Source organism: Paramormyrops kingsleyae, chromosome 3 (assembly GCF_048594095.1).
Source record: "Paramormyrops kingsleyae isolate MSU_618 chromosome 3, PKINGS_0.4, whole genome shotgun sequence".
In the NCBI taxonomy this organism is placed as follows: Eukaryota; Metazoa; Chordata; class Actinopteri; order Osteoglossiformes; family Mormyridae; genus Paramormyrops; species Paramormyrops kingsleyae.
Window position 1 is genome coordinate 33,971,370 of NC_132799.1, and position 14,512 is coordinate 33,985,881.

The following is a 14,512-nucleotide window of genomic DNA, read 5'->3' on the forward strand; positions in this document are numbered from 1 at the left end:
ACCTAGGAATTAACTAATGAGTGAACTCTCTTATCCGCAAAGGGCCAGTGTGTATGCGGGTTTTTGCTGCAACTCCCTAATTAGATTAGCAATTAGAGGACTGATTGGCTGAAGAGTCCTCACACCTGGGTTTGAACAGTTGAACTACAGGTTAACCCAAAAGCCTGCATACACACTGGCCCTTTGTGGATAAGATCTACACCCATATTCAATCAAAGATCTACACCCATATTCTGCATATTCACCAGTGAGGCTCACACATGCATCCCATTTCAACCCACTACATGTATATTTAAACATAAAGCAGGGAATTCCTAACAATTGCAGTGTATTTGTTTAAACAATCAATGCAAATAACGTGCATTCCTAACTTTATCCAACATTTTAAATAATTTTTTCTTCTGAAAGATCTGAAATCCTCAAGAGAAAAGTGACTAATGAAAACCACATTTATTCATTCAAAGAGCAACTTAAAATTCTGACATTGTGATGTTATTGCAGGCTAACGCTGCGAAGAGCGACATCCATCTCCCTGCTGTGAAGCCTGTCTTCCCCAGACATGCTACAGTTCATATCCACATGGGCTGTTAGCCAGTAAAAGCTCCCCAGTGACTATCTGTGCTGTTTTGTCTTAGGCTGTTTTGTCTGTATAAGAAGAACAAAGGTATAAGATTTTTATTTGCACATTTTATGTTTCATTGTTTTATTGGCATATTTTAGATTTTGTTCTTTTATTGGCCGTGCTGTTTCTAGTTCTATTTCTATTCTAATTCTGTGCTGTGCTGTTGAATGAGCAAGTGTGTAACTGTACAGATCTCCTTAATGCTGTAGTGCAGATCTGGGAATCTCAGAGCACACATGCTCTTCACATATTTGTGAAGCAGTGTTTCAATCAGCTTCTCTCTCCCTGCTTCATGGGTGCCGGATCAGAGGGGATGTGCTGCCTTTTGGATCTGCAAAAGGTTGGTAAAAGGGCTCCATTCTCATATTCAGCTCCTTCAAGTATCGGATCCAGCAAATATTACATCTCCAAGCTTTTTTCACTGTTTATGATGGCATGAAATAGCATTGTGCTAAGGCAAATCCAACTGAGGAGTTTTTAAATCCCCAAAGTGCAGCACAAAGCTTAATTAAGTGATTTGTTGTCTATGATTTAATATTCTTTAATTTAACTAGAGACATTATCTGTGCTGAGACTTAATCTCACTGGTAATAGAAGAATTTACAGTGTGTTGATAAATTATCTCGTTAACCTTTATTGTTATGCCATATTGTGACTGCAAAGTGAACACCTTGTTTCTGCCATTAATTAATTTATGTAGGTTTGTGTTGTATAACAATTAAAAAATTGTTTTCAATGCAATTTTATTTCCCTCTAGTGGTTGCAGTTAGCACTCTTTCGACATTTTTCTGTTATTTACATATTACTAAAAATGTGTTCTTTTGCTGCCCTCTAGTGGTAGTAGCTGGCAGTCTTTTTCATCTTAAATCGCATATTTCACCATATTGTATTTACAGGTTATGGTCCAACAGCCATTTACTTACGAGCCCATGTTGTTACCTAGAGCATTAGTTGTTATCTCTGCTACAGGTTAGTAACTACAGGTGCATCAGGAGTAAAATGTAATAATGGAGATACTGAATGTGGGAAGAGCCAGCGATAGATAGATAAGATAGATTGATAGATACCGCGGGCCATGAATTCTGGCAAGAGACATCGCTGTTGAATTTTTCAAAATGTATTTGAAAGAATGCCATTCGGTACCAATATATTCGACATAAGAACGACAATTCAGTGCCGATATCAGCAAAATTTGGCAACTCCCAGCAGAACAAGCTTGACGGATAGATAGCACTAAATCGCATATTTTTCAGTTTTGCGGTGAACTGCCCTTTTAATTCCACTTTACACCATAAATTTAACCATTACCCAAGAAATGTTCGATGTGGACTAGCTAAGTCAAAAAGGGTGATGTTTATAATATAATAAATATAATATAATATAATATAATATAATATAATATAATATTAATTACAGATCCGATTGGGTCCAGTGTGGCCCATTAACCTTCACTCTATGGGTCTGATGGCCCAGGATGGTAATTTGCATATTGGAGACACTTTGCATAAGCAGCACATGCTTCAGTGCCTTGATGGTGCTTATAATCCTGTTCATAACACTTCATGACTGACAGCTGTCTGTACTTCACAGCGACAGACACCCACACAGCTATGGCGTCTATCAGCATCTTCATTGTGGTCTTTGCCTTTTTCTCTCAAGGTAATATTCTGTGCTTTTTATTGGGAAATATATTACAGTTTTAGTCACTCAATCAGAAATTCAATAATTACACGTGCGAGTCAGTATCACTAATAAACTCACTGTTTTCTGGACAAATACATTCATTCATTTATTGTTGATAATTTAAGTTGATCTACTGCATAGGGAGTCATTCACAATCAGGGTTTATTATTATTTGAACTGCTGTATTTTTTTTTTTTTTACTAATTGTATATTTGTTTTGATCTTATTCTCAGAATCAAGTGGTCAGATCACTGTGACTCAGACTCCTGCAGTAAAGGCTGTTCTCCATGGACAGACTGTCACTATGAGCTGTAAAGTCAGTCCAGCTGTGTATAACAATAATTTTTTAGCCTGGTACCAACAGAAACCTGGAGAAGCTCCTAAATTCCTAATATATTTAGCAAATAGACGTAACTCTGGGACTCCTTCTCGATTCAGTGGCAGCGGATCTAGTTCTGACTTCACTCTGACCATCAGTGGAGTCCAGGCTGAAGATGCAGGAGATTATTACTGTCAGAGTTACCACGAGATCAGTAGTAAAGCTGTGTTCACACAGTGATACAGAGCCGTACAAAAACCTCCCTCAGTCAGGCTGCACAGTGACTGCACTGCTGCAGCTGGGACTCACTGCAGGTGCTGAGGGGGAAGTTAAACCAGAGTAGATTGAACTAGTCTGACTGACTGAAAACACATAGATATGATCTCTTTCATTGTGAATTGCATACTGAGAATGCTTGGGTAGTATTTGTATGTTCACTTTCCCGGTCCTGTACCTTACATAAAATATCTAATCTCTTCAAAAATTAAAGAATTTCCCTCTGGGAAAAATAACAGGAACAGGAATAATGAGAATCAGGATCATACTCAACCTAACAGTGCGATGCAACTGGCCATCATCTAACTGTAGACACATCTAACTGCAGCAAGGGCCACCAGTGATGCTGTGAGGTTTCCTTTGTGCCTGCTGGCACAACTCAAGGCACCGGCAACTTATTTGCTAGACTCTGTTGTTAAATAATAAAGGTCCCGAATGTTTGCAGGTTTTTGGGATAACCTTTAGGTCAGCTGTTCAAACCCTGGTGAGAGATCTCTCCAGCAAATCAGTCCAGTAATTAGTAATCTAATTATTTAGATTACTACTTATTTACTAATGGCCCTTTCTGGATAAGATTGGCTACCCGTGTCTGAAATAATGTTACAAATAGGTATTATATACACTCACCTAAAGGATTATTAGGAACACCTGTTCAATTTCTCATTAATGCAATTATCTAATCAACCAATCACATGGCAGTTGCTTCAATGCATTTAGGGGTGTGGTCCTGGTCTCCATCTCCTGAACTCCAAACTGAATGTCAGAATGGGAAAGAAAGGTGATTTAAGCAATTTTGAGCGTGGCATGGATGTTGGTGCCAGACGGCTGGTCTGAGTATTTTACAATCTGCTCAGTTACTGGGATTTTCATGCACAACCATTTCTAGGGTTTACAAAGAATGGTGTGCAAAGGGAAAAACATCCAGTATGCGGCAGTCCTGTGGGCGAAAATGCCTTGTTGATGCTAGAGGTCAGAGGAGAATGGGCCGACTGATTCAAGCTGATAGAAGAGCAACTTTGACTGAAATAACCACTCGTTACAACCGAGGTATGCAGCAAAGCATTTGTGAAGCCACAACACGCACAACCTTGAGGCGGATGGGCTACAACAGCAGAAGACCACACCGGGTACCACTCATCTCCACTACAAATAGGAAAAAGAGGCTACAATTTGCACGAGCTCACCAAAATTGGACAGTTGAAGACTGGAAAAATGTTTCCTGGTCTGATGAGTCTCGATTTCTGTTGAGACATTCAAATGGCAGTCAGAATTTGGCGTAAACAGAATGAGAACATGGATCCATCATGCCTTGTTACCACTGTGCAGGCTGGTGGTGGTGGTGTAATGGTGTGGGGGATGTTTTCTTGGCACATTTTAGGCCCCTTAGTGCCAATTGGGCATCGTTTAAATGCCACGGCCTACCTGAGCATTGTTTCTGACCATGTCCATCATTTTATGACCACCATGTACCCATCCTCTGATGGCTACTTCCAGCAGGATAATGCACCATGTCACAAAGCTCGAATCATTTCAAATTGGTTTCTTGAACATGACAATGAGTTCACTGTACTACAATGGCCCCCACAGTCACCAGATCTCAACCCAATAGAGCATCTTTGGGATGTGGTGGAACGGGAGCTTCGTGCCCTGGATGTGCATCCCACAAATCTCCATCAACTGCAAGATGCTATCCTATCACTATGGGCCAACATTTCTAAGGAATGCTTTCAGCACCTTGTTGAATCAATGCCACGTAGAATTAAGGCAGTTCTGAAGGCGAAAGGGGGTCAAACACCGTATTAGTATGGTGTTCCTAATAATCCTTTAGGTGAGTGTATATGTAACATACACATATACACGTATATTTCAATTCTATATCTATCAACCTCTCTAAAAAGTTATAAAAATAATGATATCGATCGCCAACCTCGTATGCGCACATTTTTGTGTGTGCAAGTGTAGGTGTGAACTGATTTATCATTGTATATGCTGGTAGTTGATGCCGCCCCCCCGGCATTAGGACCGACAGCCACGCGTCCCCGAGACAACCACCCGCCCAACCCGAGAGGGAGCCCGCGAGGGACTAAGGGGGTGCCAACCCCCAAAAAAATAAAAAGTTTTATTTTTTGGTTCATTTTTTGATTTAATATTTAATTGTTTTCATATTCTAAATATATTTTATATAAGTATTATAAATACCTACGATGGGTTTGACACCCCACCCAACAAAAAAAATAAAAGCCCGCAGAGGGGGGACAGACAGCGAGCCCCCCAGTCCCACCTGCGACCCCCCCCCCCTTCTGTTTCCGTTGTTGTTTTTCTGGTATGTTTTGTGGTTGTTGTGAATGATTAAGTGGCAACTACTACGTTTAGCTATGGAGTACTGAATGGTCTAATTGCAGAGTCCTGAGGGTATTTATCCTTTAACCTCTTTCGATCTATAGAGTCGGAGAACGTGGTCCTGGTGTCTTGGGGGTGTTTGGTGTGGCCTTTTCTGCACTGCATGGAGTGATTTAAGGTGTGAATCAATGAGCACTCACCCTATGCTGTGGTTTGCTGTGTGACTTGGTGTGTGTGTTAGTGACTATCACCTCGATACTTGAGCTCTTGGTGTGTTTGCTGTGCTGTACTTCCCTTCCCTTCCCTTCCTTTCTCTCTCCAGGTAACCACTCTCACTGGCCTGCAGAATGGCTTAGATTTGCATATACTGTAGAATTGGACGGCCAGTACTCTGGGTTTTGTAACCGAACCTCCCCTTCCTGGCTTGTGATCTGTGGTATTAGCTATGTTTTAATACTTTGTTAAGTTATTATATTTATAGCCTTTCATAAGCTTTATTGTGTTAATTAGCATTGCCTAGTTACTGGGATATGAGTCTGTGTCGTTTATGCGACGTAGCTGTGCCTGGGGAATCCAGAGGGTAACAGTAATCATACATCTTAAGGGACAGGGCCTTAGGTGGTGCAGTCTGGTCTCCTATGTACACTTTGACCTAGTACCACATGGTTACACCAGTATCGATCATCCCGAGGTACACGATGCACTGGGACCAGGGTACATGAGTCCGGATGCATTACAAAGGCTAAACGGCATTGACCGGAAGTGACACAGTCTTTGACCGATCATGAAGACGGTCTTGGGCCAGGTATCCGAGGCCAGTTTGACTTGCCATTACCCAACCAGGAGGTCCAAGGAGCTGAACCATGTTGTCCCAGTGATGTAATCCAGCTCATCATCTATTCACAGCATGTGACAACATTTAGACTCCTGTAGTCAACACACAAATGCCAGGACATCCTTCTTCCTGACGAGGACTGCGGGTTCTGCCCATGGGCTGTCAGAAGGCTTGATCGCTCCTATCGCTGCAGCCTCTTTTTGATCCACTGCTCTAGTCCTTGTTGATGAGGTCACAGGCAGATGGGCAGGGCCCCTCCCATGTCGATGCTGTGCTGCATGAGTGAGGTGGGGCAGCAGCCTTTGTCCCTGGCAGAGATGATGTCCTGATAAGAGCTCAGGAGGCTTTTGAGCTGGTTCTGCAGCTGCACCATCAGGTCCTCACTGCTCCTCTGCCACAGCTGGTGGGCAGCCTGCACTGTCTTGGGAGACGGTCCCATGGCTGTGCTGCTGTCTGGCCCCCTTTTGGGCGAAGCTGCTGCTGCACTGCTGGGGGGTCCTGGCATTTTGGGGGAAAGGGAAACAGGTGGCGTCTTCTCTTGGGAACTGGGACCACTCTCTTCTGGACAAATCCAGGTAATGATGGACCCTGTGGGTACCAGGGCTCAGCAGGGGATGTCTTCCACTAGGCAGTCGATATATAATAATAATCAATACTTTATTGATTGCCATGGGGAAATTGTCTTTACATGTCTCTCAACTTGCTCTTTTTATTTTTTGCAGAGTAAGCTGTCTGTGAAGAGCAGCCACCTATAGCAGCGCCCAGGAAGCTGGATGTTAAGGGCCTTGCTCAAGGACCTGCTGAGGCTGGGTTTGAACCAGCAACCTTCTGATTGCAGGTACACAGGCTTAGTCCACTGAGCCACATGCAGCCCACGTGAACCCCTGGGACTCTCCAAGTTGGGCCACCTGGTGTGTCTACACAGGGGCTGAGATTGAGTGTGTTTGTGTGTGTGTGTGTGTGTGTGGGGGGGGGGAGTTATGGGGAACACCCCCTTCACAGCACCACCCACTTGTGTTTCCTGGCTGCTGTGCAGGGCATGGCCGTGGAGCCGGACGGGACAGTCAAAGGGTGTGTGTTCTGGTTCTCCATAGCAATAGCAGAGGGTGCCCACTGGGGGTGGTGCCATTGTCCAGCTGCTGGGATTGCAGTGCCCACGGTCTCCCTGTCTTCCACTTCTGGACACTCTCTGATGCCAGCATGACTCCATGGTGCACAGTGTGACACAGCCAGGATTCCCTCTGCATCTTCTGCTTGCTCCACCACCTCAGGCAGTGTGGCTGATTTCTGCAAGTGTGCTGGTGTAGTTTCTCAGGGAAGAGTGTCTGCAGAAAAGCACTGAGAACTTTCTGCACTGCACAGGAGGACTTGGGGTAGCCCTGCTGCACATAGCCCTGGAGATCAGCTGCAAGTGAAGTCAGAATGTCACCCTCTTGCCGGTGACAGTAACCAACAGTCCCACTGGGTTAGCCCCCTTAGCCCCACATACACGGTGGGCATGTAAACACATCCATCAAGCACAATAATTATGAGGCACAACAAGTTCACACACATGACATAATTACAGCACAATTTACAAATAATTATTACACATATTTGCAACTGGCACTGGGCCAGGTTCCCCCAATGTGCACTGGGTGTTCCCCAAGCCCTGCACGGCACCACAATACGTTTTTGGTGAATGAAAGGGATCTACGCCATTTTTAATCCAGAACCCTGCATTTAAACATATTCCAAGCAGGGTAGTTGTGCAGAGTTAATTACCACAGGAATATGTCCCATTTAAAAGTGAGGTTTGCAGTCAAGTTAGAAGTAAATCTCATCTAACCACTCAGCTAGTGCAACAGTGAGACTGACTACTTTATATCCAATATTGCAGGGATGTCAAACTCCAGTCCTGGAGGGTTGGAGCCCTGCACAGTTTTTGGTTCACCCTCATTTAACACACCTGATTAAACTCCTTGTGCTAATTACCACACAGCTCTTGAGCTGAATCATTTATGGTGGAACAGGGAAAGAACTGAGACACACAGGGTTCCGGCCCCCCAGGACTGGAGTCTGCAATATTGAGTGGAAAGAGATATTTCTGAGGCTTTTGTGACAGCAGAAATATCTTAACGTGATTATTTTGTACAAAGACACAAAAACATAGTATTTGTAATACCATCCATCCACTTTCTATAACTGCTTGTCCTATTTACGGTTGCGGGGGGTCCGGAGCCTATCCCAGAGGCTATGGGCACAATTAAGGCAGAGAGCAACCCAGAGTGGGGTGTCAAACCCATCGTAGGTATTTATAATACTTATATAAAATATATTTAGAATATGAAAACAATTAAATATTAAATCAAAAAATGAACCAAAAAATAAAACTTGGGCTGAAGCAAATATTCATACTTTTGATAAATTTAAAAATTAAAATGATTCGAATGAAATCCAATAATGTTTAATGGTGACAGTCTGTACTATAAACACGGGGTGTCACCTAGTGGCAGGTCACCTCAAACGGAGAGGAAAGGCAGGGAAATTAATGCGGTCAAAAATGGCAGACAGTGAGTGGTCTGGAGTTTTTCACATAGCTGTGGAGTGGTCACATGTGTTGTGAAATATGCAAAAATAAACCGGCTTGACATAACACCAGGATGTGCATGAAAGAGCGTTTGAAACAGAAGCGTCCAGGTGCTTCGGCGAATTCTGTGAGATTATTTCAGTTAGCTTAATTGAAAGTCATGTTTAGCACAGTAAGAGTACCTACTTTTCAGTGTTGATGTTTTGTCTTGAAAAGAAGCCTTTTTTCAACAATGCACTTCCTGAAAGAATTATTAGGCGAATCAAATATCAAAATATTTAATACTTGCACCCCTAGTAGAAATCAGAGCTGCATGATCAAAGAAATCCAGATCACAAAAGGAGTGATACAACTAACAATGAATAGATATAAAACCCAGAAAGCATAGACAGCATTAGGGTTTGATTTAGCTTAAAAAATACACTGATTTCATGTATGCATAATTAAACAATAGTATCCTCTGGAGGTGGGCGTGTCCATGGTGGGGAGGGGGACTACTGCAGGTAACAAGTGAACTGCATTGTGGGACTGATCTTAGAAAAAAAAATTGTTCATATTAAATCATTTAAAAAGTACTGATGATCCCAGTGAGTACCTGACACTTCAGCTTCCTGTCCCCTGATCAGAAATGGGCTCAGTCCCTCCCCCTCACAGCTGCCCCAGTCCAGCCTGTTTTAAGACCTGAAACTAAACTCTCAGCCGTTGGAGCGAAACTCATATTTGCATAAACTGAGCAGAAACGGATCTGCTGCCCCCAGAATAGAGCAGGCAAATGTCCCCCAGTCCCCCTGGGGTTAGAGTGAGGTGGGGGCTCAGCCTGTGTCAGAGAGCTGCAGATTGTCTCATATGATAACTGACTGTATTCAATGGGGTTAACAGTTTCATGTATTTTAGTTACATTGTGACAATGATGTATTTCATGAGACAATATTCTGTCCATTTAACATAATGATGATTGATTAAATGAGTTTAATTAGAATAGTTTTTCCTCCATTTTGTGAAGAATGAGGCGATGATGTGGTTTATAAACTTAATATAGAGGAACTGCTCAGTATGAACCTTTTCAAACCTAAACCTCAATGGGATCATTTTGTACTTTTGTTATAAAAACAGAACTGTGTTTATATTCAGTCTTTAAAAATCATTAAAGGCATTGAAAGGTTCAGGATCATGACCTCACAACAGTGTCATGATGGCATCACTGTGTCCATGTTAAAATAACCAGCATTGATGGCAGTTTGTTTGTCAGACAGAATGAAATATTTATTTATCTCTGCAGCATTCAGGAATAAAACACACAAGATAATACAAGGAGACACAAAAGCCTATAAAACATTAGTAATGATTTTCACTCATGGATCAAGCAAAGCACATTATTATCTCTATGTAATCAGTAAATCAGAAGCGTGTAGCACAGCACAGTAAAAACACAGTAATCAGCCGCTCATCACAGGTGACGCTGAGTTCATCTACTATGAACAGTCGGCCCTCTTCAGCGTTTGAGTGACAGCAGCCTGTGAGCCCTGATTGGCCACACAGACCACTGAGACCGCCTTCTTCCACTCGTCCGCAGTGAGGCTCAGGCTGCTGCTCCAGCTGTACAGGCCGTCCTTCTCCAGGAGCCCGCGGCTCGTCTCCGCGGCTTTGCTGTTACCGTCCACCTTCCAGCTCAGCTTCCAGTCAGAGGGGAAGCCCTTGTTGGCCAGGCACATCAGGGTGGCCGTGTTCTTGCTGGACACCTCCACACTGGAGGGGGGCAGGACCGTCAGGGTGGGGGCTGTGTTACCTAGGAGACACCAAAAGGACGTTAGGTCAGAGTCCAAGGCAAACTTTAAGTATAACAACATATACTAACTGCAGTATGACATAGTTGACTGTGTCTATGACTTCATGAATATTTCTTCATATGATAAGACAGACATTTCCATAAAATCTAAAGTAAATAATGTTGCCTTCTTACTGTATCACAGTGTATTCATCTTTACGTAGGTCTTTCAAATGAACGTTTTAAACACATGTGAGGTATGTAAATGTGTATCACTGATTATAATGTTCAACTGGTTATAATAATCCAACTTTATATAATAACCAAATTGTTTATAAAGATTAAGATCTATTTTCCATGTAGGATCCATTATTTACTCACTTAAAAACAGGGTAAAATAATGTGAAGTTCCTACTGAACAAAGTCCTATACGCTATGAAAAATGCATCGCAAATGTTAAACTACAAAGCTGTGCCTACAGAACAACGATCATCGTTATTAATCACAATGGTAACACTTACACAAATACTTAGTAATAACTCTGTTACTACTGCATTACAAATTGTGAACAAATTATTAACAAATATAGTTGCTACTTTAAATAAAAAAATGTCACGATTCAGAAATGATAAACAAACATGACATCAGTATTTCACTTCTGTTAGTCATTATTTATTCCTTCAGTAGTTAAGAAAGATTTGGAGAATTAATAGATATAGTACGAAATATAGTAACTGCTTGAGGTAAAAGATGCGTCATGGTTCTTTAATGAAGAACAAGCATGGGATCAGTAGGCTATGTAACTAAGACTTAGTGGTTAAATAATACATAAGTAAAATCATAATACTACTTATTTGTGCCCCGTCAAATAAAGTGTTACCGGTATAATGAGTTGATTGCTTTATTCCCCCCGAACAAGATCAGAATATACAGTAACACAGAGAGACGCACTTACTTCCAACGTCCAGCCTGGTACCGCCGCCGAAAGTGTACCACAGTGATTCACGGCGCATCAGCCGCCGTACAAAAACCTCACAGCAGCGCAGTACAGGCAACTAGCAAACAGCTTTAAGTATATATACCTAACATTTGTTTATGGGTATAAAACTAATAAGTCAAAAATAGTATTTTCTGTCGCTTAAAGTAGAAATGTGCTGTTTGATATCTACACAATCTAATCAAATCTATAGCCTTCAACTTGGCGACTATTTTATATTATTAACGATTAGGCTAACAAATTACAATTTATATATTATTTGACCTAATTGGATATAAAATGGATGGTTTAAATATCTATATCTTGCATTGACTCATCCAATTCATATTCTTATCAGGGCTCCGAAGTTTGACGCATTGATCGTGAGACACGTTTCGCCCGTAACAGACGTGATCTCACGCCAAACTTTGGATGAAACTTGAGATCCTTGTTCTTATTGAAGGAATGGATCTTCACGATGAAACAAGAAATTCTGTCATTTGCAGTAATAACGAAACTGAAGTGTGTATTAAATATTTCTACGTGCATATTAAGATTAAAAGCTGGATACTTACTACCAACATCCAGTCTGGTCCCGCCGCCGAAAGTCCACCACAGTGATTGAAACCGGTTGACACGCCGTACAAAAACCTCCCAGCGCTACAGCCGCGTTTCTTGTTGCAGTAAATACATTAATGGACGGTTAATTCCTAGCTAATTACACCAACAATTGATAAGATAAAGAATCACTTAAATTTATAGCATTCTGGCTGTAAAATGCAGCATCGCTCTGCAGAAATAACAGTAAATTCTGCCTGTGATTCTGTTAAATGCCGTAGATTTGCGAAGTTCCAGGTTTTCCGGTAGTTCTTCATAATCTCCTTCAAAATGATCCAGTGTGTTGTAAACATAATGTGTGAATTTCGACCCAGATGACAGAAACTGCAAAGCTTTAGAATTACAGGGTTCCCAAATGTCAATTAAGATCACAGCATCGTCTTCATAATGAGAAACTATGTACAGGAACCTACTGTAACCAGACGGAATATTTGCATAGAAACGATATTGTATTGTAATGGAATCACGTGTTTGAGTGGCTCAGCCAGCAGCCTTGAGGTTTTCCTTGTTATGGTTTGTGATCAATGTTCCCTTTAAGCTCCGCGTTTGCGCAATTGCGCAGTACTCCGGGGCACGCGCTCATGAGGATAAAAACCGCGCCCACAACAACATGGTTTTTATTTGTGTTTATACCCTGATATACATATAAAACTGTAATTGCTGTATTTTTCATTTGGATAAAAAAACATTTGGAATAATAATTATAAACTACTAAGATACACCTGTCACTCTTAAAATGTATCTTCCACCTGAGTGACAGGTATAAAATCTGTCAGACAATCAAGCTTATTACCCACCAGCCCTGGTCACTGTGGTGTAATGTAACCTGTTGCCATTTGACCGGATGATGTCACGGGGGGTCAGGGGCGTTATTGGCGGGACCGGGATGTAACCGGATGTTCGGGGTTTTTGCATACGTCTTAGGAGGTGCTCAGTAAAGATATTTACCGAAGCTGAAGGCAGTGTTTATTGTGTGGACCCACTACACGACATGGTGTCAGAAGTGGAGCTGCTTTGAGCATCGGGCTGGAGGACCGGCGGTGACGGTGCGAAAGGAAAACGGTGGGAAAAAAAAAAAGAGCAGGTGCGCGAGCAGACATGGTGGACGAGCCGGTGCAGCTGGGTCTAGCGCAGAGGTCTCCAACTCCGGTCCTGGAGAGCTACTACCCAGTCGGTTTTCAATCCTACCCGGCTTCTGATGAGCCACACCTGCTCCTGGTATTTACCTGAGAACAGGTGTGGCTCATCAGAAGCCGGGTAGGATAGAAAACCGACTGGGTAGTAGCTCTCCAGGACCGGAGTTGGAGACCCCTGGTCTAGCGGCACCGCCGACGGCGACCTTCACAATAAAACCTCTGGAACCGTTCGATTTTTCGAAACCGCAGGAATGGGAGAAGTGGATCCGGAGATTCGAGCGCTTCAGACTGGCAAGTAACCTGGCTAATTCCTCTGAAGCCAATCAGGTAAATACATTGGTATACTGCATGGGTGACGAGGCTGACGATGTGCTACAGGGGCTCGATTTAACCGGCGAGCAGCGCCAGCAGTACAATGCAGTTAAGAGAGGGTTTGACACGTACTTTGTCCCAAAGAAAAACGTGATATGTGAACGGGCCAAGTTCAATAAGAGGGTGCAGGAAAACTTGGAATCGGTGGACTCATTTCTCACGGCTCTTTATGCATTGGCTGAGAATTGTGAATATGGCGCATTACATGATGAACTACTCAGGGACAGATTAGTGGTGGGTCTTAGGGATTCATCATTGTCGGAGCGGATGCAACTGGATAGAGACCTTACCCTGACGAAAGCCATTACAATGGCAAGACAGTCAGAGGAAATAAAAAGGCAACAGACTGACCTGAGAGGGGGAATGGGTGCAACTAAAATAGCCATCGACACAGTTCGGGTTAAGAGAGCACAGCAGCACAAGGATAAATTCAAAAAACAGACACTAGGACAAGTAAAAGGCACGAGAACTGCGCAGAGCGCGATGGGACATAAAACATGTAGTAAATGTGGTAAATCACCATTTCACCCAGCATATGAGTGTCCTGCTAAGAGCACAGAATGCCACTAATGTGGTAAAAGGGGACATTATGTTAAGGTCTGCAGGTCAAACTGCACCGTGAACGAGGTTGCTGAGGACATGGATGAGCTGTTCCTCGGAGAGGTGATTTCCGGAGATGATCCATGGATGGCTGACATCAATATAAGAGACCGTGAGGTAACATTTAAAATCGATACTGGAGCCGATGTTACAGCTGTCCCTGAACATGTTTATCAACTAATTACACAAAGTGATAAACAGCTACAAAAGCCACAGAAACCACTTTACGGGCCGGGCGGTATGAAACTAAACGTTGTGGGGTCAGCTATCGAAACGCTGTCATACAAGGAGAGGAGCACCGCAGAGACAATCTTTATAGTCAGAAATCTGCAGGTGGCGCTGTTAAGCAGACCAGCTTCAGTGAAACTTCGGCTTATAACCAGACTTGACACTATAGACCA

The 14,512-nt window shown here is 42.7% G+C and overlaps 1 gene segment (V, D, J or C); it reads right to left on the minus strand.

Annotated features, from left to right (window-relative positions):
* Nucleotides 1–9,881: 9,881 nt before the first annotated feature.
* LOC140588265 (Ig lambda chain C region-like) lies at nucleotides 9,882–11,942 on the minus strand. The segment is given in 2 exon segments: nucleotides 9,882–10,430; nucleotides 11,365–11,942. Coding segments are annotated over 2 exon segments (372 nt in total).
* Nucleotides 11,943–14,512: the final 2,570 nt, after the last annotated feature.